The following is a 27,078-nucleotide window of genomic DNA, read 5'->3' on the forward strand; positions in this document are numbered from 1 at the left end:
TTAATTATGATTTCAGGTTGTCTTAAATGTGGGGACTAAAAGGCAAGAATTGCGATGAAACTTTATAAGGCTTGAATAAATATGAGCGCTACAAGTTTCAAAGTCAGCTGCGGCGCTGCTTTGTGTACCATTCTGATAGCGCCTCCTGCTGGAAGACAATGATCTGCCATTTTTAATCAGCCGAGTATCAATGTTCTGTCAAAAAGACCAATGTGAAAATCAATCCATGGTTTTAGGCAGCAAACACGAGTTGTAAATGTGAACTGATGGATCGACAAGATAATGTGTTATACAAATTTAAACAATTAAGGCAGTAAAATATATGTATATGTTAATATAATACTTGATTGACAATAATTGTTTAAAATAATATACAAATTGATACTTTTGACTCTTGAAGGCTGGAATGTGAAGTTTATAATTTAAGAAAATTTTTGTTTTGTGAAACCTGCATCTGAATTGTAAATCATGCTTTTTACAGTCATTTTAATTATTTATTTCTTTCTTTCTTAATTTATTTTTTGTTCAGGTCTTTAAAAAGGTATTTAAATGTCTAGAAATTAAGCTAATAATATACCCTATACCCAGATACCCTAGTCTCGCAAAAAACAGAAATAGTTTTTTATATATAATTGTCCGGACCTCGGCTGGTGAGCAGGGTTCATTACTGGACCTCGAGCCGTTTTAGTTGAAGAACCCTGCTATAGTAGAATCCGAATAGGGAACACATCGCTTAATTACTCACTGTTCATCATCGGGAAAAGAGAATCTGGAAATGCACAGAAACAGCTGAACATGTGTTGATTCATTGTACAAAGTATATTTAGAAAACACAGAAAGAGTCAAGGGTTTATAACATTTTAATGTTTTTCCTAAGAGAAACGGGGTTGTTCAACAGAATAAAGGCTAGTATCAATTGTGTTTGACTCCCAGTTATCGCTACACACTCCTGTCCAGTTGGTGGCGGTAAATGCACCATTTAAGCTGGTTTGCCTCCCGCCATTAAACATCTAAGAAAGAGAAGACTGGAGCACCCAGACGGTAAATGCTTATCTGTTTTACATTATTTAAATGTTTTAGCTGTATGTTCTTGTTAGGCTACTATTTTTCAGTTTCTGTGTTTTAATGAATGAAGGTTTTCTTCGTCCACTCGCCTTATGAACAATAATAGTGTTTTGTTTTTTGTTTTTGTTTTTTACAACAGTAGCCAAAACAAGAAGGCCTATTATTTTACTACAGTAACCACGATTTAACCGGGATATAGTGAACATTTTTATATTAACACATGGTTAATTTTCAAGCCTGCTGAAAAAAACAGCTTAAACCAGCTTAGGCTGGTTGGCTGGTTTAAGCTGGTCTCCCAGCCTGGTTTTAGCTGGTGGTTTCCCAGCCTGACCAGCTAAGACCAGCCTGGCCAGGCTGGAAAAATGGCCAAAACCCCTCTAAAACCAGCCTGCCTCCCAGCTATGACCAGCTAAAACCAGCCAACCAGCCTAGGCTGGTTTTATCAGTTTTTTTTTTCAGCAGGGAATGCACAGTTTGGGGAGAAATTCGTAGAAATTTGACAATATTTGAAAATATGCATGTAATATTACATAATATTTGATAACATCCACAGCTCTGTGGTGGCTCAATGCTTTAATGAAACACACTAAACACATACATATGAGATGTTTTTTTTCTGAATGTTCTCAGAAATAAAATGTTATTTTCTAATATCAAGGTAGTTCAGATCTTGTTCTGTTGTAAACCATCATTTTGAGGTTAAATCAGTGTCAGTGCATTTGAAGTTATGTCATGATGTGTTTGTGTTCAGAGATGTTGAGCATGGAAGCGCAGGTGGATGTGATCTGCTGTAAATCAGTAGGAACTGATCTGTCCATGCTGGATATTGAGGATTTCATCACAGAAATCTGTCAGCTGAAGAAAGAGGTGGCGTCACTGGAGGCAAAGCTGAGAGAAAGAGAACACAAACTAATCAAAGAGGTCTGAGAAGCTCTTCATTTCATCTTTAGCTGCTAATATGGACTGATTGTTATGTGAATTAATGTCTTATTTTTCATTATACTATTATAGATGTATTACTGATTGTGTTTGTCCAGGGCTCAGTCTGGAGGGTCAGAGAACAGAGATCCAGAAACACACAGGACTCAGAGTGTAGTCTGAGTTTGCTCTGTCATAGTGATACTGAGGATCATGAATCCACTGATCAAACCTTTGAATGTAAAACTGAAGAACAGGAGATGCTGCTGACGCCGCTGAAGATGTGCTCCGTCAAACTGGTGGACTGCAGGAACCTGATAGAGAACAGAGCAGAAGAAACCACTGTAAAGGAAGAACATGATGAGGAAGAGCAGGATGATGATGAAGATGATGATGATGACTTTGTTCCTTCAGGTATGTTTCTTTATTTTATCCAGAATTTAAGTTCTGCCAATTTGAGACACTGAGAATGACATACCATGATCTGCACATGTATAATATCTAGTGTTGCAGATCGGGTGAATTGCTTTCCAGCTGGGTGGTTTTGAATTTGCTTGTTAGTGACAGGTTTTTAGTTGTATATTCAAGCGATTGCTGTGCCAAAGTGGCATAATTATTAGTAGTATCTACAGTGAAGAGTGGGAGGATGGCTCTCGAAACATGGATTTGGTCTGTTGTAGGAGATGACTTGAAGGCTCTTTGTAATCAACTGTAAATCTGAAATCAGGAAACAGCTGAGTGACTTAATTGAAATTGAAAACGAGACAACGACTTCATGTTTATACCATTCGAATAAATGATTAAGTGAAGGTTTTGGTGACATTTTGGGCTGGAAATTGTTGACCCAATCTGGCAACACTGAAAATATATCACAATGTCAGACTTTGCTAGAAGTAAAAAAGCTTTTTATGCACTAGAATAAATAAAAAAAGTAAAAAAATATTTATTCAGATTTTGTTCCTTTCAGATGACAACGTTGGTTCATCTTCTGATGGAGAAACTGCCTCCACATCCAAAGAGCAATCGACAGAAACAGACTCTGGAAAGACGTTCAGCAAACAGGGTGATTTAGGAAGACATAAGAAAAAACGAACAGAACAGAAGAGCTACACTTGTATAAGATGCAACATCAGCTTTTCTACCTTCAAAGAGAAGAAGCGTCATTCAAGAAAGCACGAAGAGAAGGAGTTTCACTGTGAACAGTGTGGGAAGAAATTTGTCACCACTCCTTATAATATGAAAGTTCATTTAAAGACACACCAGGAAAAGACTTTCCAGTGCAACGAATGTAACAAGTTTTTCCGTAGCAATAGAAATCTTTCTATTCATATGAGACTCCACACGGGTGAAAGGCCATACAAGTGCCCTCAGTGCGACAAGAGCTTCATCCAGAAAACTCCTCTGCAGAACCATCTACTCACACACACCAGTGAGGGGATGCATCAGTGCAATGAGAGGCCACACAAGTGCAGTGAGTGCGGAAAAACCTATAAAAACTCAACTCAGCTAAAGGCACATCAAAAAATACACTCTGACAAACTGTATCAGTGTTCATACTGTGAGAAACGTTTCCATCATTCGACTCACCGCAAAACCCACGAGAGGGTTCACACCGGAGAGAAACCGTACCTGTGCTCCGACTGCGGGAAGAGTTTTGCGAGTCCATTTGCTTTCAAAGTTCATCAGAGAGTTCACACGGGAGAAAGACCGTATCACTGTAGCGATTGCGGGAAGAGTTTTTATGGGTTATGGCTCTTAAAAATGCACCAGAAGACTCATACAAAAGAAAAACCTTTTAAATGCTCCCATTGTGACAAGACCTTCGCTATACCAAGTTCCCTGAAGGTTCATGAACGAATACATACAGGAGAAAAACCTTACTGCTGCTCCATCTGCGGCGAGAGATTCACTTTTAAATGGGGTTTTCGGACGCACCGGAAGAAACACGCGGCTCCACAATCATCATAGTTTCATCATTAATTAGTAATTAGTTTTAGGTTGTGTTAAAAAAAAACCCCACCATGCTGTATTTTATGGTTGTAAAAAAAATCACAAAGAATGTCAGTGTAATTGTGTAGTTTACTTGCAGTGTAATGCAATTAAAAATGTCTGTTTGTCTCAGTGACTTGCTTCATTTCTATTTCTTCTTTTAGACCCTGTTGAAAAAAACAGCATCTGCTGGTTAGGTATGTTTTGATGATAGTTTAAGCTGGTCCTTGACGAGCTGAGGACCAACAAAAACAAGCAAAGGAGCTGCATAAACCAGCATCAAAACATACCTAACCAGCATATGCTGTTTTTCTTTCAGGGGAGTAAAAACACGAACACATTAATATGATAAAATATTGTTCCAGTACAAAAATCTATTTTTCTATTTGAATACTAATGAACCTTCAGGAATCATTAAAAGCTGATGAACTGGTAAAGAAATTTGTCTTTATCATAGTTTAAAGTTCTTGAGCTGCTTAATGAAGTGTGGAAACTGACATTCAGAGTTCAGGATTCACGAATCAACAATAAACATAAAAACATCCTCTTACACAACTTTAATAGCTAAAATATTAGACCGGGGTTGTGTGTGAAAAGCATACAAAACTAATATTACTTTAAACCATAAACACATTATTTACAAACACACACTTGTATCTTTCTTTACTGCGCTCCTCTGATATCTGCGCGCGTTTTCTCCTGTCTTCCACAAAAACCGCGAACTCGCCTAATTTAAAAAGTAACGGTCATTTCTCGGACTCTAGTAGAATCCGAATAGGGAACAAATCGCTTAATTACTCACTGTTCATCATCGGGAAAAGACAATCTGGAAATGCACAGAAACAGGTGAATATGTGTTGATTCATTGTACAAAGTATATCAGAGAAAGAATTTAGTTTATAGATTATTCATTAAGCCATGCAGGAATTAATGACCTGTCAGTAGTCAGTCTATTTAGAAAACACAGAGAGAGTCAAGGGTTTATAACATTGTAATGTTTTTCTTAAGAGAAACGGGGTTGTTCAACAGAATAAAGGCTAGTATCAATTGTGTTTGACTCCCAGTTATCGCTACACACTCCTGTCCAGTTGGTGGCGGTAAATGCACCATTTAAGCTGGTTTGCCTCCCGCCATTAAACATCTAAGAAAGAGAAGACTGGAGCACCCAGACGGTAAATGCTTATCTGTTTTACATTATTTAAATGTTTTAGCTATATGTTCTTGTTACTATTTTTCGTCTCTGTGTTGTAGTGAATGACGGTTTTCTTCGTCCACTCGCCTTATGAACAATAATAGTGTTTGTTTTTTACAACAGTAGCCAAAACAAGTAGGCCTATTGTTTTACTACAGTAACCACGATTCAACCAGGATATTGGTAGTAAACATTTTTTTATATTAAAACATGGTTCATTTTCAATGCACAGTTTGGGGAGAAATTCGTAGAAATTTGACAATATTTGAATATATGCATGTAATATTACATAATATTTGATAACATCCACTGCTCTGTGGTGGCTCAATGTTTTAACGAAACACACTAAACACATACATATGAAATATTTTTTTCTGAATGTTCTCAAAAATAAAATGTTATTTTCTAATATCAAGGCAGTTCAGATCTTGTTCCGTCGTAAACCATCATTTTTAAAATAGATCAGTATCAGTCCATTTGTAGTATGTCTTGTAGTAATCATGCTGTGTTTGTGTTCAGATGTTGAGCATGGAAGTGCAGGTGGATGTGATCTGCTGTAAATCAGTAGGAACTGATCTGTCCATGCTGGATATTGAGGATTTCATCACAGAAATCTGTCAGCTGAAGAAAGAGGTGGCATCACTGGAGGCAAAGCTGAGAGAAAGAGACGATAAACTCAACAGAGAGGTTTGAGTAGCTCTTTCATCTTTAGCTGCTAATATGGACTGAGTGTTATGTCAATGTCTCTTATTTTTAATCATACTATTATTAGATATATCACTGATTGTGTTTTATCCAGGATTCAGTCTGGAGCGCCAGAGAACAGAGATCCAGAAACACACAGGACTCAGAGTGTAGTCTGAGTTTGCACTGTCATAGTGATACTGAGGATCATGAATCCATTGATCAAACCTCTGAATATAAAACTGAAGAACAGGAGATGCTGCTGACGCCGCTGAAGATTTGCTCCGTCAAACTGGTGGACTGCAGGAACCTGATAGAGAACAGAGGAGAAGAAACCATCACAGAGGAAGAACAGAGTAATGAGGAAGAGCAGGATGATGATTGGATTGATGGTAATGATGGGGCAGAAGCTCAGGATTCAGTCTGGAGCGCCAGAGATCAGAGATCCAGAAACACACAGGACTCAGAGTGTAGTCTGAGTTTGCACTGTCATAGTGATACTGAGGATCATGAATCCATTGATCAAACCTCTGAATGTAAACCTGAAGAACAGGAGATGCTGCTGACGCCGCTGAAGATGTGCTCCATCAAACTGGTGGACTGCAGGAACCCGATAGACAGCAGAGGAGAAGAAACCATTGTTAAGGAAGAACATGATGAGGAAGATGATAATGATCAGAATGATGATGATGATGATGACTTTGTTCCTTCAGGTATGTTTCTTGCTTTTATGGCCTAAATTAACAGAATTTGTTAAGAAGTTTTGCCAATTTGAGACACTGAGAATGACATACCATGAGCTGCACATGTATAATATCTAGTGTTGCAGATCGGGTGAATTGCTTTCCAGCTGGGTGGTTTTGAATTAACTTGTTTGGGTCAAAATTGGATTGGGTGAGTGGAAAAAAATGGGCAGTATTTACATTTTATAGGCAAATAATTTAACAAATCCCAAGCCTGCTTGTATTCCATCCAATCATCAAGATCATACTTAACACACACATCCACTGCAAAGTCGTCTGATTCTGGAGCCCACACTTTTAGCCAGTTGAGGGCGATAGCAAATGTGATAATAGACCTTTTTCACAGAAACCGGAAATACGCAATCGCAGGGTATGCAGACTTCCTGTGTAATGTCAACACAGCAGAAAGCCGGGTAATTTAAAATTAAAATGGAGAGAGTCTACACAACTTTTCAGAATCAGGATCAGAATGAGCTTTATTGCCAGGTATGTTTGCACATACTAGGAATTAGTTTCAGTGACAGCAGCTCCACAGTGCAATAGAGTGACAGTGACAAGACAAGACATAGATGATAAAAAGAACAATATACAAGTACACAAGACAAATGCAAAGTGCAACATAGCAAAAACACAATATACAGAGTATGCCATTACTAGGTACAGGTATATTAGGTGCAAATTTTGACTTCCCTCACTGGTTTGCCAAAGATAACTTTTGCCGACCTGATAAGAGTCGTGGAGGAAAACTCCGTCACAAAGAGGAACAAATTGGATAAAGGATATACATTTTTCCTCTAAGAGTTTATCTGGGAGGTTCTAAAACGCTTAACGTGGCTTAACGTACGTAAAAAAAGACCAGGAAACCCCAAATTTCTGTCATACCTTACTTGGAACAAACACTAACTACTATCAAAAGAACGAGCCCTTATTCCACAGATAAAGTGAATAATATCATGTTAAGCGTTTTCTCCCCCATAGAAGCCCATTGTAAGGAAACTGCTTAACGTGGTTTAACTTACCTCAACAGCGACCAGGGAAGAGCAAACTTCTGTTAAATTTCACTTATAATAAACACTTTCTGCTGTCAAAAGAATGAGCTCTTATTCAGCATATAAAGTGAATATCACGCTTTTCTTCCTATAGAACTCCATTAAGGAAAAGGCTTAACATGGTTTGTTATTATGGACTTCTATGGGGGGCGATCACTTTATATGCTGAATAAGAGCTCCTTCTTTTGACAGCAGCAAGTGTTTATTATAAGTGAAATTTAACAGAAGTTTGGTTTTCCCTGGTCGCTGTTGAGGTACGTTAAACCACGTTAAGCTGTTTCCTTACAATGGGCTTCTATGGGGGAGAAAACGCTTAACGTGATATTATTCACTTTATCTATGGAATAAGGGCTCGTTCTTTTGATAGTAGTTAGTGTTTGTTCCAAGTAAGGTTTGACAGAAACTTTAAGCGTTTTAGAACGTACCGTTTATCCATAACTTTCAAGGTAAGTAACGTAGCTAAGGTTAGAGAGCAATCAGGCTAACAAATGACTAGTGTGTCCACTTAGACCGAGGACTAGGGTTATAAGGTTATGTATGGATACGGATAGTATAGAGGACATGTACAACTTTATTAAAGCAATATAACAGTCGTGGTCTTTATGTTACAAACAATCGTGCCCGATGTTTTCGCCATCTTTGTTGTTTAACTTGTTACCGGCATACTGGGGCGGAAATAGGTTTACACAGCAATTGCGTATTTCCGGTGCAAAATATGGAAGTTGTGAGTAGGGCTGTCGCGATAACCGCAATATCGCAATACCGCGCTATTGACAAGCATAACCGCAGAGGAATGCAGCAACCGCGATATTTGTTTTCTTTTTACGTAAGGTTTTGCCCTTCTGGCTTTACTCTGAATGCATGTGTACTGAATATTAATTTAGTAATAAGTTAGTAATGGTAACATAATGTGTACTTGATTTGTACAGAGGCTCAGTAGATTTGCACTTAACAAGCCTAAACTGACAGCGAATGAGAGAGAGAGAGAGAGAGAGATAGACTGAGCATGTGCGATTACCTGCGTCTGTCCTTCAGGATTTATATGTGAAACTAGCTTGTCTTGTCCCAGTAAAGCGAAATCTCTGTCTTAGCATCGATGCTCTGCTGGTCAGCTGATTATTTAAAAGTGGTGGTTAAAGTTAAAATGATTTCAACAGCGTGTTTCATTACGTCTCTCTTTGAATAAATGAGAGTTTTTTGAACGTGTATGTAGTTGAATGAACGGTTTAAAGACTCATTTAAAAACAGTCCCTTGCCTCCATCTTGTGGCGTAACAATAAAACTGCACTAACTGACAGCTCTATAACACGTCCTGAGATAATATATATATTATGGCAGTAAAACCGCACATCGCGCTATTGAGCCACTCAAAATTACCGCAAGGGAAAGCCCTAGTTGTGAGAAAGGTCAATTGATGAGTGACCGGTTTTTAGCTGTAGCTGTATATTCAAGCGATTGCTGTGCCAAAGTGACATAATTATTAGTAGTATCTACAGTGAAGAGTGGGAGGATGGCTCTCGAAACATGGATTTGGTCTGTTGTAGGAGATGACTTGAAGGCTCTTTGTAATCAACTGTAAATCTGAAATCAGGAAACAGCTGAGTGACTTAATTGAAATTGAAAACGAGACAACGACTTCATGTTTATACCATTCGAATAAATGATTAAGTGAAGGTTTTGGTGACATTTTGGGCTGGAAATTGTTGACCCAATCTGGCAACACTGAAAATATATCACAATGTCAGACTTTGCTAGAAGTAAAAAAGCTTTTTATGCACTAGAATAATAAAAAATATTTATTCAGATTTTGTTCCTTTCAGATGACAACGTTGGTTCATCTTCTGATGGAGAAACTGCCTCCACATCCAAAGAGCAATCGACAGAAACAGACTCTGGAAAGACGTTCAGCAAACAGGGTGATTTAGGAAGACATAAGAAAAAACGAACAGAACAGAAGAGCTACACTTGCATAAGATGCAACATCAGCTTTTCTACCTTCAAAGAGAAGAAGCGCCATTCAGTAAAGCACGAAATGAAGGAGTTTCACTGTGAACAGTGTGGGAAGAAATTTTTCACCACTCCTTATAATATGAAAGTTCATTTAAAGACACACGAGGAAAAGACTTTCCAGTGCAACGAATGTAACAAGTTTTTCCGTAGCAATAGAAATCTTTCTATTCATATGAGACTCCACACGGGTGAAAGGCCATACAAGTGCCCTCAGTGCGACAAGAGCTTCAACCAGAAAACTCATCTGAATAAACATCTACTCATGCACACCGATGAGAAGCAGCATCAGTGTCCTCAGTGCGAGAAGAGCTTCAAACTCAGATCAACTATGGAGAACCATCTATTCACACACACCAGTGAGAGACCACTCAAGTGCAGTGAGTGCGGAAAAACCTATAAAAACTCAACTCAGCTAAAGGCACACCGAAAAATACACTCTGACAAACTGTATCAGTGTTCATACTGTGAGAAACGTTTCCATCATTCGACTCACCGCAAAACCCACGAGAGGGTTCACACCGGAGAGAAACCGTACCTGTGCTCCGACTGCGGGAAGAGCTTTGCGAGTCCATTTTCCTACAGGATTCATCGGAGAACTCACACAGGAGAAAGGCCCTATCACTGTAGTTATTGCAGGAAGAGTTTTTATAAGCAAAGTGACTTAAAAATACATGAGAGGACTCATACAGGCGAAAAACCTTTTAAATGCTCACATTGTGACAAGACTTTCGCTCGAGCAAGTGCCAAGAATGTCCATGAGCGATGTCATACAGGAAAGAAACCTTACTGCTGCTCCATCTGTGGCGAGAGTTTCGCTTTTAATTGGCTTTTTCAGACCCACCAGAAGAAACATGCTGCCTAACAATCATCATAGTTTCATCATTATTCAGTAAATAGTTTTAGGTTGTGTAAAAAAAAAAAAAACACGTGCAGGGTTACGGGAACAATAATTTCTGGTTTTAAAAAAATCTGTGTAATTGTGGTGTAATGCTTTAAAAATGCAAGCTTGTGTCACTATTTGTATCCAGTAGCGTGTGTTTGTGGCAGTGGCTGACTTGCTTTATTTCTTCTTCTTTTTATAGACTAAAATCATTAAACCAGTTGTGAATTATTATATTGTTCCTTACAGTAGTTCTGAACCATGATCTTTTCACAGTGTAAATCTGATACTGGCCACATTTAATACAACAATGTGAACAGCTATACAAAAAAAAAAAAAAAAATCAGATCTGAGAAAAAAATTGAGCACTAAGGCTCACATGTAAACATAGCCTTAGATTCTAGAGAACATTTGATTGGATAGAAAGTTGGACAAGAAGCTGAGGGTAATGCCATTAAAAACTTGATTCATATTGGTGGAAATAAGAGCATACACGCTTATAGATAACCTTAAGGCTAATACCACAAAAAAAAAAAAAAAAAAAAGTCCATTTTGATTTATTTGGGACTTAAATTAAATTACAGCGGCTTGAATATTGTCTGTATGAACGCAATGGGATTTAAGACTGTATTTACTTAAATTTTTCTGTATTTGCTAGTAAGCTGCATAATATCTCAGCATAGTAAAGAAGTGTAAAGCAGTAACAATACAATAAAGACATGTACTACAACTAAAGTGTAATTTTGCTGTCATAATCTCTCTGTTGTGTTACTCTCTTTACTACGCTTCTCTGATTCTGCGCGCGTTTTCTCCTGTCCTGCACAGAAAGCCGCGAACTCGCCTATTTCAAAAAATAACGGTCATTTAGATTGACCGCTGACTAACATCGGTGTCTTTATGTAATAATTACGTATATGCTATGAATATATATCTCTTGGCAACGCCACTTAAATATAGTATTTTTTTAAATAAGAGAAATTAATTTTGGCGCAGCTCTCCGCATCTGCCGGAGCGTCTCTTCTTTTTTTCAACTCCATCACTCGTGGGAGGCGCTATAACGTTCATTAGTTCTCCGGTAAAACCAGTGAAGAAAGAAAAAACATTGGAGCATCAGACGGTAAGTGTTTAATCTGTTTTACATTATTGAAGTGTTTTAGCTGTTTGTGTGCATGTAGTTATGTCGCTAGTGTTTTTGTCGATTGTTTTATTACAATAGGAGCTAAACACTAGTTTCTGTACTAACACATTGGTTAATTTTCAATACTAGTTTTTTTTTTTGTTTTTGTTTTTTTACAGTTTAAGGAGAATTTTAAAATCAATACAATTTTTAGACAATATTCATATCCTGCTTAATTTGTGCTGGCTCAGTATTGAAGCTTAAGCATCTCTGAAATGTTATTTTCTTTTATAACAAGTTAGTTGTATGTATAGTTAAGTTGTGAGTTTAAATCAGTGCCAGTCCATTATAAATGCTTCTTTTAGTAATCATGCTGTGTTTGTGTTCAGATGTTGAGCATGAAAGCGCAGGTGGATGTGATCTGCTGTAAATCAGTAGGAACTGATCTGTCCATGCTGGATATTGAGGATTTGATCACAGAAATCTGTCAGCTGAAGAAAGAGGTGGCGTCACTGGAGGCAAAGCTGAGAGAAAGAGGAGACAAACTCAACAGAGAGGTTTGAACAGCTCTTCATTTCATCTTTATCTGCTAATATCTTGTTTTGAATCCTACTATCTGGTATGTATCACTGGTTGTGTTTGTCAGGATGTGGAGATGTGTGTGTCTGATGGGACAGAAGCTCAGGATTCAGTCTGGAGCGTCAGAGATCAGAGATCCAGAGACACACAGGACTCAGAGCTCAGCCTCACTTTACTCTGTTATACTGACGCTCAGGATCATGAATCCACTGATCAAACCTCTGACTGTAACGCTGGAGAACAGCAGATGAAGATGTGCTCCGTCAAACTGGTGGACTGCAGGAACCTGATAGAAACCACTGCAGAGGAACAACAACAGAGCCATGAGGATGAGGATGATGAAGATGAAGATTTCAGTCCTCCAGGTTTGTTTCTTCCTTTTATGGCCTTTTATTATTTTCCATGATGAATGTCTGCAGAATTTCCTGAGTGACACACAAACTCTTTACAAATCTTTTCATTTTGTTAATTTCAGATGACAACGGCGGTTCATCTTCTGATGGAGAAACAGCCGCTTCCCGTCAGATCTCCACTGTCGTACTAAGAACAATGCAATATCACAAAAAAAAAAAAACCACCTTGCAGTGATATAGGAACATTTGTTCATGGATGTAAAAGATATACCATAAAACAATGTCTCTCAAACAATATTTACTGGGTAGAAATCAATGATTTGGATTAAAAAGTCACCACAATGTGTAGATCAGTATCTGATAATGGATTTGGATAATGTTGCTACTGAATAAATGATAAACTGACATTAACTGAAAAATTTAACTGCTTTACAGCAGAGTTGACTTTTGTTTGAATTATTGAAAGTTTTTTTTATTTTATTTTTTTAAACACAACACCCATTCTGTATTGCATAAAGCTCTATAGACATAACAAAGGTGACTTGAGTAAATGAGAACAGATTAACACTAGAGAAACAACCTCTTTCGGAAGACAGACTCAAACTAGTTCTTCACCAATCAGCTTTTCTCACATGAGGAAATGTAAGCTGCTCTTTGCATGTAATAGACTCTGGACCACAAAACCAGTCATAAGGTTTTTTTTTAAATCAAGATTTATAGATCAAAGCTGAATAAATGAGCTTTCCGTCGATGTTTGGTTTGTTAGTATAGGACAATAGTTGGCTGAGATACAACTATTTAAATATCTGGAATCTGAGGGTGCAAAAAAAAAAAATCTAAATATTGGGGAAATCATCTTTAAAGTTGTCCAAATTAAGTTCTTAGCAATGCATATTACCAATCAAAAATTAAGTTTTGATATATTTACAGTAGAAATTTGCTAAATATCTTCATGGAGCATGATCTGCACTTAATATCCTAATGATTTTTGGCATAAAAGAAAAAAATATCATTTTGACCTATACAATTTATTGTTGACTAGTGCTACATTTTTTTTTCTCTTTTATTGTGGTCCAGGGTGACATATAAAGTCAACGGAAGTAACCTGCATATTTGATTCATTTCATGGTGTTATCTACATTTGCTGACTTGAGTGAAACCACCTTCTTATGTCTTCCTGAACAGACAATACAATTCAGTGTATACCACATTCAGTGTTAATGTCATTTGCATGAAAATGTACCTGACTTTTGCTGCAATATAATTCTTCTCATATGAGCAGATATTAATCAGCTTGCAATAATCTTCCCTGACCTGCAGGAGGCGTATAAAAACACATGTCACTATCTCTTCAAGTCTAAAAGGACAGCTCTTGAATACAGAGAAATATTAACCAGAATTTCCACTAAGAGTCCAAGGTCTGTCAGTGTGACTGCAATTATTTATTTTTTTGTATGTGTGCACTGTCAGGCTAGGGAATTTTATGTGATAAATCTGTTGTGGAAATCCAATGGAAGATAATAACAGAGTCTATGAACATTATTGTGTGTTTATTTGACTTAAATGCCAAAGTGAAAGCATCTTTCCATCGTTCCATTTCAGAAATATTCAAAATAGCAGAATGTAAACAGACAAAACATGTTTTCTGATGTTCTGAACATCAAAACTTAACGTTCGTTTCATCTCTGAGCTTCATCGTCTTGTAGGTCTGAAGTCTCTAATGTCCTCATAATTAATGGGTAGATTTTTGACAATCAGCAGGTCTGTGATTAAGCTGTTGAGAGGCAAAAGCAAAGGAGAGAGAAAATTTGAGCATTTAATCATAAATGCTATTATTTTAACCACTTAGAGCCAGATTTACTATCAGCTTGCACCAGCGCAAACCGTCTTTTGGTGTTAAAATAGCACTGTGCAGTGAAAAATGATCACTGAAAATGCGTGGACAGTTATTTTTGCCACTGACCTTATTAAATATGCATTTGTAGGAGTTTTCTTTCAGACGCAAAATTAATGTTAGTAATGTTTGCACTCGTCAAATTACTGGCATTTACTGGCAAATTGTTCACATTTTCAGTAAATCATACACAGAATTTCCCGTTGATGTTTCCTATTGAATTGCTCTCTAACGCTAATTTTTCCTGTTTAGTAAATCTGGCCCCTTAATGGAGAAGTTCACTTCCAGAACGAAAATATACAGATAATTTACTCGCCCAAGATATTTCTTTCTTCAGTCGTAAAGAATTTTTTTTTTGAGGAAAACATTTTTAGGATTTCTTTACATAGTGCAGTTTCTATGTTGCCCCAGAGTTTGCATTTTTTTATGGCATCCTGAAGAACTTTTATTTTTAAGAGTGTATGTTGAAAAATTGCCTTCTTATTTTCTTTTCCAACTTCAAAATCGTCCTATATCGCTGTTTTACCCTTTCTTGTAAAAGGCGTTTGATCTCCGTTGCACTTTCACTTTGTAAACACTGGGTCGGTACTTCTGCGACGATTTAGGATGATTTTAAAGTTGGAGGAGAAAATGAGACGGGGTTTTCTCTTATATGTCTTGAAATGCAGTGAACCGAGTGCGCATGAGCGTACACTCATTGTAGGCATGACAAACATTTGAAGTTAAAAAGTATTATTTATTATTATTATTATTGTTTTTAAGAAAATAACCAATCGTTTTGCTAGATAAGACCCTTCTTCCTCGCCTTTAGAGCCCTTTAAAGCTGTATTTAGACTTCATTCTGGAAGTTCAAACTCGAGTCCACTATATGGAGAGAAGTCCTGGAATGTTTTCCTCAAAAAAGCGCAACTGAAAAAAAGAAAGACATGAACATCTTGGATGACAAGGGGGTGAGTAAATTATCCGTAAATATGTTTCTTCTGGAACTGAACTTCTTTAACGGAGTGCTAGTGATTTCCAAATTAATTTACATTTGACAAACATAATTCTCTTGAGTTTGACGCACCTCTCACAGTGACTTTTGTCAGTGCTTCACTGGAGCCCACGTGATTGGTCGCCACGCACTTATAGGTGCCGCTGTCCGTTACTTTGAGTTGCGGGATCTTCAGCGTGCCGTCTTTGTTGGTCTCCGCCCCCGGCGACATGGAGGCTCCGCCCACACGCGTCCAGCGGAAGCGGATTGGATGAGTGCCGTGAGCGAGACACTGCAGACGCAAGGTGTCTCCCGCACGAGCGACTGTCTCATCCGTCAGTGTGGTGGCATATGGAGGCGCTGGGGACCAGATGGATTAGTTGGGTTAATCTCATGATAACTGTCAAGACCATATCCAGAATATGTTGCAAATCCAATATATAAATGGGAATTTAGGATGATTAGTAGCAGAGATGGACAGCACTGAAGTGGACAGTTACTCAAGTAAATTAAAAATGTATTTTCTTTGGAAAACTTCCACTCCACTACATTCCAAAGCATAATACCGTACTTTTTACTGCACTACATTTCATGAATGAAAGTTGTTTTTTGTTTTTGGCTTTAATACTTAAGGCGAGACACTGCGGGTGAATAGGGTAGAAAATAACTAATAGTTATCAAACATTGTTTGTATTACAAGTTTTCTAAAATGTCAGGTTTGAATAAGCAAATGATGCATTATTTAGTGAAATATGTGCTAATTTGCATACATTTCTAGTACAAACATTTAAACGCTGGATGAAGTCCATGATTTTTTTCAAATGTTTGTGGCAAAATATAAAAAGGTAAGAAAGAGATGGTTCTTGAAAGTACCTTTGACTGAATGGTTGTTTGTGGAACCAAAAATGGTTCTTCTATGGCATCGCTGTGAAGAACCTTTTAAAGCACCTTTATTTTTAAGAGTAGTGTTTGTAAAACTGACATCTTACAGACGTCTGCCAGACCTTTGCACACAGCAGATGCTTTCCAGATCAAGAGATCTTTAACAGACGTCTTGTGTGCTTATGTTGATCTGCCTCCTTAGGATGAATCACTTGTTGTATTCCCAATTTGTAAGTTGCTTTGGATAAAAGCGTCTGCTAAATGAATAAATGTAAATGTGTGCTATCTGGGTTTAGTCTTCATTTATCCGTCTACTCTTTTTCAGTTTCCCGTGTGTTTACGTTCCCAGAATCTGACCGAAGTCCAGTGACCGCAGCCGACGTGAGTTCAATTCTGATTTCCTACAGTATCAGCCTGATGAAGTTAACATTTACACTGACCTGTGACCAGCTCACAGAGGCACATACATCAAACCTGGCTCAAATGTAAACGTCTGTCTTTGACGACAAGGTCTGCAGAGATAAGAGTGTGTTTCTGTCACTCACAGTCCACCTCCAGCTGCACGTAGGCCTCGCTGTAGCCCAGAGCGTTCGTGGCGTTGCAGATGTACTGGCCTGACACACACAGAGACCCAAATGAGTTCAATATTAGGTAACATTAGTCACAGTTTTTGAAGCTCGCTGAGCCTCCGTACCTGAGTCCTGTCGACCCACGTTATTGAGGATCAGACTCCCGCCGCTCTCCTTGTGCTGCCACGGCAGTGGAGCCCGCAGCTTTGACCAGGAGACGACTGGAGTGGGTGAACCTGAGAAAAATAATGAGATAATAAATATAGTGCATTAAACTGATTTACAGTCATCAAACGAAACAGTAAGCACTGTAGCCCCGCCCTCTAATAGTATGTCATCCAATCCAACGTCAGCAAACCTGAACTTGTTTCTGATTGGCTAAAACAGATTCATTCGTGCTGTTTACAAAAATGACCATATGCTTTTTTTAATCAAATGTCATTTTTCCTTAATTTGTCATGTTTTTAATCAAATGTCATTAAATTTTAAGATTAAATGTTTTATTACTTATAGTTAACTAAAACTAGAAAAATATTAAGCTTAATTAATTATAAATAAATATTTATAAATATCAAATAAATAAACAAAATATATAAAAACCCAAACTTATTGTATTTCACTTAGCCGCCAAGGCAATTGTAACTAGGTTTAGTCATCGTTAAATGACTAAAACTGAAACAAAAATGAATAAAAACTGTAGACATAATTTTCAAAACAACACACTAGTATAAAAATTACAAAACAAAAACATTAACTTAATAGTTAATAAAACTAACTAAAAATAAAATGAAAATGGCAAAATTAAAAAAACTAATTCAATATATGAACAAAACTATAATAATACATTAATGAATACCCTGTGAATTTTTTAAATAGATGTTATATTTTTAATTTTTAATCAAACTTTTTTCTTCTTTTTTTTGACCATTCACCAATTTCTGATCAAATGCCTTTTCTCCTAAATGTGTCGTGTTTTTAATCACATGTAAATTTTTTAGTTTGTTTGTTTTAACTAAAACTGGGAAAATATTTCATGAATAAATAAATATGCTTACCAAAATGTTAACAAAAATTTCAATTAGCTGCCAAGGCAATTGTAACTAGGTTTAGTCATCGTTAAATGACTAAAACTGAAACAAAAAAGGATAAAAACTGTAGACATAATTTTCAAAACAACACACTAGTATAAAAATTACAGAACAAAAAAATGTACTTAGTAGTTAATAAAACTTAGTTAATAGTTAAACTTAATAGTTAATAAAACTAACTAAAAATAAAATTAAAATGGCAAAATTAAAAAAACTAATTCAATATATGAACAAAACTATGAATTTTTTAAATAGATGTTATATTTTAAATTTTTAATCAAACTTTTTTCTTCTTTTTTTGACCATTCACCAATTTCTAATCAAATGCCTTTTCTCCTAAATGTGTCGTGTTTTTAATCACATGTAATTTTTTTTGTGTGTTTTTGTTTGTTTGTTTTAACTAAAACTGGGAAAATATTTCATAAATAAATAAATATGCTTACCAAAATAAATGTTAACAAAAATTTCAATTAGTTGCCAAGGCATTTGTAATTTTTGTGTAATTTAGGTTGAAATACTAAAATTACTAAAACTGAAACAAAAATGACTAAAAACGATATTGACATTTCTTTAAAAAACACAAACTAGTATAAAAATGAAAAAAAAAAAAAATTACTAAAACAAAAATTGTAATGGACATGGAAAATAAAACAATAACTAATTCAAAAAACGGACTGTAAATGTGATATGTGTGAGTTTGTGTGTGTGTTTACCAGTGGCGTGGCAGTGCATGGTGATGCTCTGACCCTCCACAGCTGTCAGATCTGTTTCTGTAACCGAGGCCTGGGGAAATGCGCCAGCAGAGGCTCCGCCCTCCAGCCTGAGCTCCACCCTCCCCTCAGCAAGCCCCTCCCTGCTCTGAGCGCGGCACAGAAATGTCCCAGCGTCCTCTGCTGATATCACTTTCACCTTTGACGGGCAAGTGAGAGAAACAAACAATGTTGAGACGTGTGGATCAGATAGAAATCAGTATCTCTGAATAGACAAAATCCTAAAACACCTGTAGTGATGCTGTAGCATCTGTTGTCGTGGACAGGAGCGCCGTCTCACTTCCCTGTTTGAACCAGCTGATGGAGGGGCGGGGCTTCCCTGTGGCGCTGCACTCCAGAGTCACGCTGTCACCCGCGCGAACCGACAGCGGCCCGGACGGCGTCACACGCACCTTCGGAGGCTCTGCATTGACAAACACACTCTGATACAAGCATTCATTTAAAGGGGTCATCTGATGCTCATTTTCCACAAGTTCATATGATTCTTTAAGATCTTAATGAAAAGTCTCTAATATACTTTGGTTTAAAATTCCCAATAGTAGTGTAAAAAAACAAAACACCATTTTACCTTGTCAAAATCAGCTCTGCAAAATATCAACTCATTTTATTGAATGGTCCCTTTAAATGCAAATGAGCTCTGCTCGCCCCGCCCCTTTCTGATGTGGGATTATGAGCCGTAATGTTTACTTTAGCTGCATTTAGCCGCGTTTAACTGTGAAACTTGCCAACAAGCACATTATTAAGAGGGCCATTTGCAAAGATGCATAAAAACCCTTTATCCTCACTTCTGCTGTGGGTGAAGCTGCATCAGGAATGATTCGCACGAACATAGATGCATAAGTAGATCCGGATCTGCGCTTTCTATTTAAAAACGAAAGTAACATTAATCCTCAGCATCTTCAGCGGCTCAGATGTCAGGAGTAAATGACGACTGCTGTGTTCATTATTACATCCAACAACAGAACACCTCAATCGCTCAATTAGAGTCTTCCTCTGCACCTGAGTCACACAATGGCGATTGGAGTCGGACTGTTTCAGCTCGGTGAGGGCGGGGCTAAGGTAAGACGCTCATGTCAATCAACAACATGTAAAAGTTAGTTTTGCACCTGATGACCCCTTTAAAAAAATATTTTTTTAATTGAAATGTTTTGCAGTTTTGATTTTGTTCAGGTAAGTAAAAAAAAAACTAAGGGTAGTTATAGTCTCAGTGGTTCAGTTTGGCCAACCATAAAGCCTTTTGTTCCTCAGACAGTTTTTTGGCACTCTTCTCCTTGATACATTATAACTTTTGGAAGTCTATAGTGCTCCAAATGTTTTTTCCTGGTCCGACTGATTAGTACAGCTCAAAACAGGACAATAATTGACCATTTTTTAGCAGCAATAATCAGCTAAATTTGCGAGTTTGCTTCGGTTCAGTGGCATTGTTTACATTCAGTGACTGATCACGTGTCGCGAAAACACTATATTCACCACATCCACCTTATTTTTTTTAATGTAGTAAGCCATTTTCTGGTGATGTGCGAGATTTTCCTTTTATTAGCCTCTATAGAGAAATAACAAGAAGAATAACAACGCATGCAGTAAATGGTAAAACTGTGCACTGCAAACCATTGTGTTCATGATAATACATTTAAATTATAGCTGGCAGCGATTACCAGGATTCAAGCACTTTAAGGCATTTAAGCACATATGAAAAAATACATTGTGTAGCATGACTTTTTTTGGAAATACAAGGGGGTAAGTTTGGACAGGCCCCTTTTCTAAATTACCCTTTTGTAGCTTCCCAAAGTGTTTCAACAATTCAACATTTTTTTTTTTTTTTGGATGAATATTGACTTGGAGAGTCCAGAGCACGCCTTTGAAAAAATGCCTTTGAAAAACTTCCCCCAAGTGGCCGGTTTCTTTCAAATTTCTCACAGACCTTTGGGGCTGTGAGTCAAACAGCCCCACCGAGTTCGTTCAATTGGCCTCCGTTAACCATGTCTAATAGATGCTCAAATTTCATTGGCCAATGCCGGCCATGTTTTTTGAGATACACAAATGTCTTTACAGACGCTTGTGGCACTTTGGTCCAAGTTCGTGCACAGTGATTTTCACGGTGATAGGAAAAATGGTTGCGTAGGTATCGCCATTTTCCCCTCTAATAGCACCACCAAGTGGCCAAGCTCTGCGATTTTTGTCATGCGACCTCAGATTGTGCTCTTACATAAATGTTATGAATTTGGCGAAGATATCTCATTCCGTTCAAGAGTTATAGGCATTTCACTAAAAGTGGCCCTGCCCCTTTCGAACGTTTTGGCATCCTTCTATGACGGTGAGTCAAAAGTTAGACCTTTTTTTTTTGGTAATTATTGATATTCGCTCTCCAGAGAATCTTTCTGCATTGGTTAGGTTCTGATCGAGTGAAAAACCTAGGACTAGTTCACAAAAATAAGTTTTGCAAAAAATCCTGCATGAGCTAAAACTGACATAAGACACTTAAGCCTGCGACTGACAGTTTAGGGGTTATGAGCATTTTCGTACTTTTGATCACGGTAGCGCCCCCGTCAGGCCGATTGGGGTGAGCTTTGGTGACTTTGTTGGCAGTGTGAGTACTACCATCCCTCCAAATTTCAAGTCTCTACGACTTACGGTTTGGTCAGTTTTACATGGAGATCGCTTATCCATGACCATTCAATTACAATAGAGTTTCAGCGCTACACTCTTGAACTCCTAATAACATGGTAAAACACACCAGTTTGCGATATCAAGAAGCAAAGTAAGCTGTTTTGTACAGCTAAAAATAGCTAAACGTGGATGAGACTGGAAGCCTCGTGCATTAAATTTACAAATGAATGCAATTTAATCTGATAGACGTCACATTTTAGAGCATTACATTACAATGAAGAAATGAAGGTTAGAAGAGAAACACAATTTTGTTATTGTATTTCAGTGTTTTACCTTCTTTTTTAAGCGAATCAAACTTGAATAGAAGAAACAAATGTATTTTTCTCTCTGTTGTCATGTGTTTTTCTTTTAGTTAGTTTCCTTTAGCATTTTTTTTTTGTCTTTGGAATGGTTTTCGTTATTAAAGGAGTAGTTCACTTTCAGAACAAAAATGTACAGATAATGTACTCACCCCCTTGTCATCCAAGATGTTCATGTCTTTCTTTCTTCAGTTGTGAAGAAATTATGTTTTTGAGTAAAACATTTCAGGATTTCTCTCCATATAGTAGACTTCTATGGTGCCCCCAAGTTTGAACTTCCAAAATGCAGCTTCAAAGGGCTCTAAACGATCCCAGCCGAGGAGAATAGGGTCTTATCTAGTGAAATGATGGGTTATTTTCTAAAAAATAATTACAATTTATAAACCTTTTAACCTCAAATGCTTGTCCTGTCTAGCTCGGCAAAATGAGCATTTGAGATTAAAAACTTTACAAGTTGTAAATGTTTTTTGAAAATAACCCCTCATTTCGCTAGATAAGACCCTTCGTCCTCGGCTGGGATCGTTTATAGTCATTTGAAGCTGCATTTAAACTGCATTTTGGAAGTTCAAACTCGGGGGCACCATAGAAGTCCATTATATGGAGAGAAATCCTGAAATGTTTTCCTCAAAAAACACCATTTCTTCACGACTGAAGAAAGAAAGACATGAACATCTTGAATAACATGGGGGTGAGTACATTATCTGTGAATTCTTGTTCTGAAAGTGAACTACTGCTTTAATAATGACTTTTGACTGATACAGGCAGTGATGGGCAAACAATGGCAATTTACTCACGTCTGATGGTCAGGGAGGCCGTGATCGTCCCTTTTCCTTGAGCATTGGTCGCAATACAGCGATAACCGCCCTGGTTACTGAGACGGGCGTTAGCGATGGTCAGGACGGCACCATCGGGTCCAAGCTTCACATTATCTGTGACCAAATAAACCATACCATAAATTAAAGCAGAAATCTGATGTGTCATCTGTCCTGGCACTAACTAAACTTACTTTTTTTTTTGCATTTTTCTTTTGCTCAGATGTTACTTTCTTTTTTCATTTATTTATGAGATTTGCTTCATTATCAGCTTTATCTCAGGTATTTCTAATACGATAGCATAGCTCATTTGTTCCTGGAAGAGTTTGATGAGAAATGTTTAAGTTTAGCTATATTAAGATCTCTCACTTTAGAGTATGTTGTTAACAATTGTGAGCACACAAATGTTTAGATAGTATAGTTTACTTACACAAGAGTTCTAGTAACTAAAAAAGGACTGTAGGGCTACTTGATTCTTTACTTTAGGTTTACTCTTGACTTAGTATTGCTACTCACTGACTTTCATTGTGGCATGAAAATATTATGTAATTTCTTTGTTTTACAGTTGTTTATTTGCCTATTTTATTTGCTGTCTTGTGTCAGTAGTAGCACAACAAAAAGAGCAAATAAAACGGTTATTGTTACAATGAATAAAAATAAACAAAATTCAATTGTTACCATTGTTGTGACCTACTTCAAAAATGTTTCTTTTCTTCTCCTTTATCTGTTTTTGTTTGTGCATTGTCAACATATTAGTGCACTGCTGTCTCTGCCTGGTTTATTAATGTTGTTGGTCCCTACTTGAATATTTTAAGTAAGCATTACTCAAAGCAGTAAGTAAATTGTTTACTTGCCTTGAAAGTAGCTGTAACTTAATAAAATCTAGTGAGTATAGCAACTAAGTAAAGATAAGTAACTATATCTAAGTAAGTGTGTACAGATTCTTCTGAAAATCTTTAGATCTCAATTTAATTTCTAGGAGAATCATCTGATGTCATGAGTGTGTTTGTTCTTTCTGTAGGAGATTCGGTGGGATCTGTTTTTCTCTGATGGTTAGTGATGTAAACCCACCTCCCAGGGGCTGGTTGTTGGTCCTCTTCCATTCCAGCTGGACGGGTTGTGATCCGCTCGTCACGCGGCAGTTGAAGCTGACCGTCTCGCCCAGTTTAACGGCAGTCGTACGCGGCCGGACGGACACCACGGGACTCTGACCCCACACTGCCGTGAACAAACAACACTGAAGCTCAACACATCTCAACCTACAACTGAATGCTTTACTGTAAGTTACATGACATGTTTATGAAAATCTATTTCAGAAAACTAAAAAGGCTGATTGTTATTGGATGAACCCTGTGCTCCTTTCTCGCTGACCTTTAGTCCTGCTCTGGTAAACAAATGCAAACATAATCAAACACCTCACATTCTGCTTTTAGGCTTCAAGAGCAAATTAAACTAGTCAATGTGATTTGATCACATTTAATAAACCAATTTAAAAGTGATTTTGAAAGAGCATATCAGATGATCAGAAAGCAAAGCTCTGATTACATTAAAATCATCCACTGGTCTTGATTTGATCCCATTATGGCTCCAGCGAAAAGAAATAAACCTCAATGCAGCGACAGATGAAGAAACACAAGTGTTGGGGGTTACGCATTACAAATAACGCAAGTTACGTAATAATATTACTTTTTCCAAGTAACTAGTAAAGTAACACATTGCTTTTTAATTGACAAGAAAATATCTGAGTTACTTTTTCAAATAAGTAACGCCAGTTACTTCCCCCGAATTTATTGATTAAAAGCTCTCCTGTCCCCATGTTGAGAGAAATTGTAAGATGTTACTTTAGTTCAAGACTAAATGTGAACATGCATTAATTCATCTCACTCACTAAAAACAGATACAGTGTTCCTCAAAATGAATAAAAACACTGAAATTCAATACAAACCTGCAATAATTAAATATGTTAAATAATACAAGTATCCTTTATGTATTTAATCCCGTTTGATGATCCAATTCATCCATACTAATAAGCAAAAATTACTCAAGATGATCTAACACTTGTTTTCCTGTTTTATTGCTGAAGAGTTGACATTTGTTCTTCTGCGGTCTACTGTACATCAATTTACTTTTCTCTAAGCCTGAGGCTTTTGGTGTAAAAAGGCTTTTACATCTGACAAAAATAGAACTTTTTATATTAAAAACAAACAAGCATGCCCTGCCCAGATTTAAAACGTAACGCAACGTAACTTTCCATAAAAAGTAACTAAGTAATGTAATTAGTTACTTTTTTACAGAGTAACTCAATATTGCAATGCATTACTTTTAAAAGTAACTTTCCCAAACACTGCTGATGAAAACCCAATTGAATGTTTAACAAAAAAATGCATTTAAATACAGTACAAACACAAAATTTGTAGTGAGTTTAATGTGTGATTTAATCAGTGATTGAATCTTCAGCCTGACTTTAGATGCATTCTGTCAGAAATGATAAAGCAGCTGTTTCACATGCAAAACAACCGATTGCTGTGCACATTTTCCAATAAAGTGTCATTAAAATGTGGGCATCTGCATTACAAGTGATATTTTAACTAAACTAAAACTAATGAAACCAATCAAAAAACATTAATTCAGAAAGTTATTTTTGATGCAAACTAAAATGATTTATGAACAATTAAGACTAACTTAAGTTAAACTAGTTTTAATAAGTTTTAAAAGCTACAATTTGGGTGTTTGAACAATTAAAAATGTGTAATATAAAGACCTGAATAATTAATATAAAAAAAAGGTAAGGTAAAGAGAAGCTGTTTCACCTGAGTGGAGGACAGCAGAGAGAATCAACGCTGCGGTTTGGAGGTTCATGATGAACTGGAGATCTTGTTCTGTCTGGATCTCTGTTTTACACTTTATCTCTCTCACACACAGAGACAGAGCTTATCTGTTTTAGTAAACCTAGTGTTGCATCAATAACGCTTTGGGTCACGTTTGGCTTTGTGGGAAGCAATTATATGCACAGCCTAAAAATCCCACATACATGGAATACCTCCTGCTGCAAAAACATCTTATTTCACATCTAAACATGTCAAGCATGTACAGTTAATTATCGCAATTTAAGAACCACACAAGTTTATTCTGAAATGCCAAATGCTCTCTGGTGGGCGTAACGTTTGGGTTTGTCTACGGTAATTATAATTCTCTTTTTATAAAAACAATACAAGTCGGCGTGTCTTCTTTTAGATGAAATCTTCATTGTCTAAATAAACATTTAGTGTGTAGGTTTGAGGTCTCACCCTGGTCGAGAAAAAGAAACTAATTAAACCTTACGACAGACATTACAACAAAACAGATATGCACAGAAAAAAAAACACAATGAAGTGTTTTTATGGTGCAACAAATAGCATAAAAGTAGAAAAGCATGAAAATGATGTTGAATTGATTAGAGTGACTTTATTATTTTAAATCTCACAAGTCTGTCAGGGTTAAAAGAACATATACGTGACATCTACTAATGTAAATGCTGGCAACACCATGAGACCAGCCTTTAGTCGAGTTGTTATTATTTATTATTACTCATGTAAACCTCAAAATAACCCAACATTGATATCTGTTCTGTGCATGTTTATAGGTTTATCAATGATTTGTAAGTGGAAACCCATGTGTATCATGCCAGGTTAATAAGATGAGTATCATATGAACTGTGTGTCTGATCTGGTGTTTAAAGTGTTTCGTCATCTGCAAACAGGAGTCCAGAGTCTGCCTGCAGGCTTGTGTTTGTGTGTTGTGAGTGATCACATAAGAGCATGTATCAACTCTCCAATCTAAACACGAACATTTACAGATGCACTGGATAATTTGGCTCAACAGATGCTCTGAAAAGGTTGCCACCTCCTGGTCATTTACCTTCTCACATAAAATGACCTGAGTGGATATCTGGGTTACTCAAACCAGCATTCAATGTAGATGTTGTGTAAATATAAATTAGATTTATACTTTGTATGCCAATTGTTTTCACACTGAGGCTAACTGTAAAGGGGACTTTGGATGCAAAATTCACTTTTACATGGTGTTTGCATGTAAATGTGTCTTAAAGGGATAGTTCACCCAAAAAATGAAAATGTAATGTTTATCGGATTACCCCCAGGGCATCCAAGATGTAGGTGACTTTGTTTTTTCAGTAGAACACAAAGATATTTTTACTCAAACCGTTGCAGTCTGTCAGTCATATAATGGGAGTCAATGGGCACCAAATCTTTAAGAGTAAAAAAACATACACAGACAAAACCAAATTAAACCCTGCGGCTCATGACGATACACTGAGGTGTTAGTTAGTGTACACAGTGCATATTGGCCTCTCAAAATGCTATTTACCTGTGCTTATCCTGATTCTGGCAACTGATTAAACACTTAAAGATTACATTTCCTTGTGCGAACACATCTGGGAGTGTTGACTTTTTACCGACCATTTTTGTTTTGCTCTTAAAGATTTGGACCTCATTGACTTCCATTATATGACTGGCAGACTGCAACGGTTTGAGTTAAAAATCTTCG

General features: G+C 37.0%; 2 protein-coding genes across 3 annotated transcripts; one reads left to right on the top strand and one right to left on the bottom strand.

The window, feature by feature from the left end:
- Window positions 1-1,002: 1,002 nt before the first annotated feature.
- On the top strand, window positions 1,003-11,259 carry LOC141336272 (uncharacterized). Its single transcript, XM_073841825.1, has 7 exons — window positions 1,003-1,041; window positions 1,817-1,986; window positions 2,103-2,397; window positions 2,951-3,933; window positions 5,684-5,851; window positions 5,964-6,561; window positions 9,461-11,259. The coding sequence occupies exons 2-7, from the start codon at window positions 1,819-1,821 to the stop codon at window positions 10,510-10,512; spliced, it is 3,264 nt and encodes a 1,087-aa protein (XP_073697926.1). The 5' UTR covers window positions 1,003-1,041; window positions 1,817-1,818; the 3' UTR covers window positions 10,513-11,259.
- A 2,853-nt stretch (window positions 11,260-14,112) lies between these two features.
- Window positions 14,113-25,492, bottom strand: LOC141336135 (basement membrane-specific heparan sulfate proteoglycan core protein-like). Of its 2 annotated transcripts, none has more exons than XM_073841663.1 (9): window positions 25,344-25,492; window positions 23,605-23,751; window positions 22,516-22,650; window positions 18,986-19,158; window positions 18,699-18,894; window positions 17,023-17,133; window positions 16,874-16,942; window positions 15,540-15,806; window positions 14,113-14,353 (listed from the first exon to the last, which is right to left on the bottom strand). In XM_073841663.1, the coding sequence occupies exons 1-9, from the start codon at window positions 25,390-25,392 to the stop codon at window positions 14,349-14,351; spliced, it is 1,152 nt and encodes a 383-aa protein (XP_073697764.1). In that variant the 5' UTR covers window positions 25,393-25,492; the 3' UTR covers window positions 14,113-14,348. The 2 variants fall into 2 exon arrangements, with proteins under 2 accessions (XP_073697764.1, XP_073697763.1); XM_073841662.1 differs by lacking the exon at window positions 14,113-14,353 and adding an exon at window positions 15,189-15,382.
- Window positions 25,493-27,078: the final 1,586 nt, after the last annotated feature.

The sequence above is a fragment of the Garra rufa genome, chromosome 6 (assembly GCF_049309525.1).
Source record: "Garra rufa chromosome 6, GarRuf1.0, whole genome shotgun sequence".
NCBI lineage: Eukaryota > Metazoa > Chordata > Actinopteri > Cypriniformes > Cyprinidae > Garra > Garra rufa.

Bases quoted from the DNA above. Each gene is read 5' to 3' on its own strand.
- LOC141336272 (XM_073841825.1), top strand. From the start codon at position 1,819: ATGTTGAGCATGGAAGCGCAGGTGGATGTGATCTGCTGTAAATCAGTA. The intron at 2,398-2,950 runs GTATGTTTCTTT...TGTTCCTTTCAG, and splicing joins TGATGACTTTGTTCCTTCAG to ATGACAACGTTGGTTCATCT. The intron at 6,562-9,460 runs GTATGTTTCTTG...TGTTCCTTTCAG, and splicing joins TGATGACTTTGTTCCTTCAG to ATGACAACGTTGGTTCATCT.
- LOC141336135 (XM_073841662.1), bottom strand. From the start codon at position 25,392: ATGAACCTCCAAACCGCAGCGTTGATTCTCTCTGCTGTCCTCCACTCA. The intron at 22,651-23,604 runs GTGGGTTTACAT...ATTTGGTCACAG, and splicing joins CAACAACCAGCCCCTGGGAG to ATAATGTGAAGCTTGGACCC. The intron at 19,159-22,515 runs GTGAGTAAATTG...TTGTCAATGCAG, and splicing joins GGCCTCCCTGACCATCAGAC to AGCCTCCGAAGGTGCGTGTG.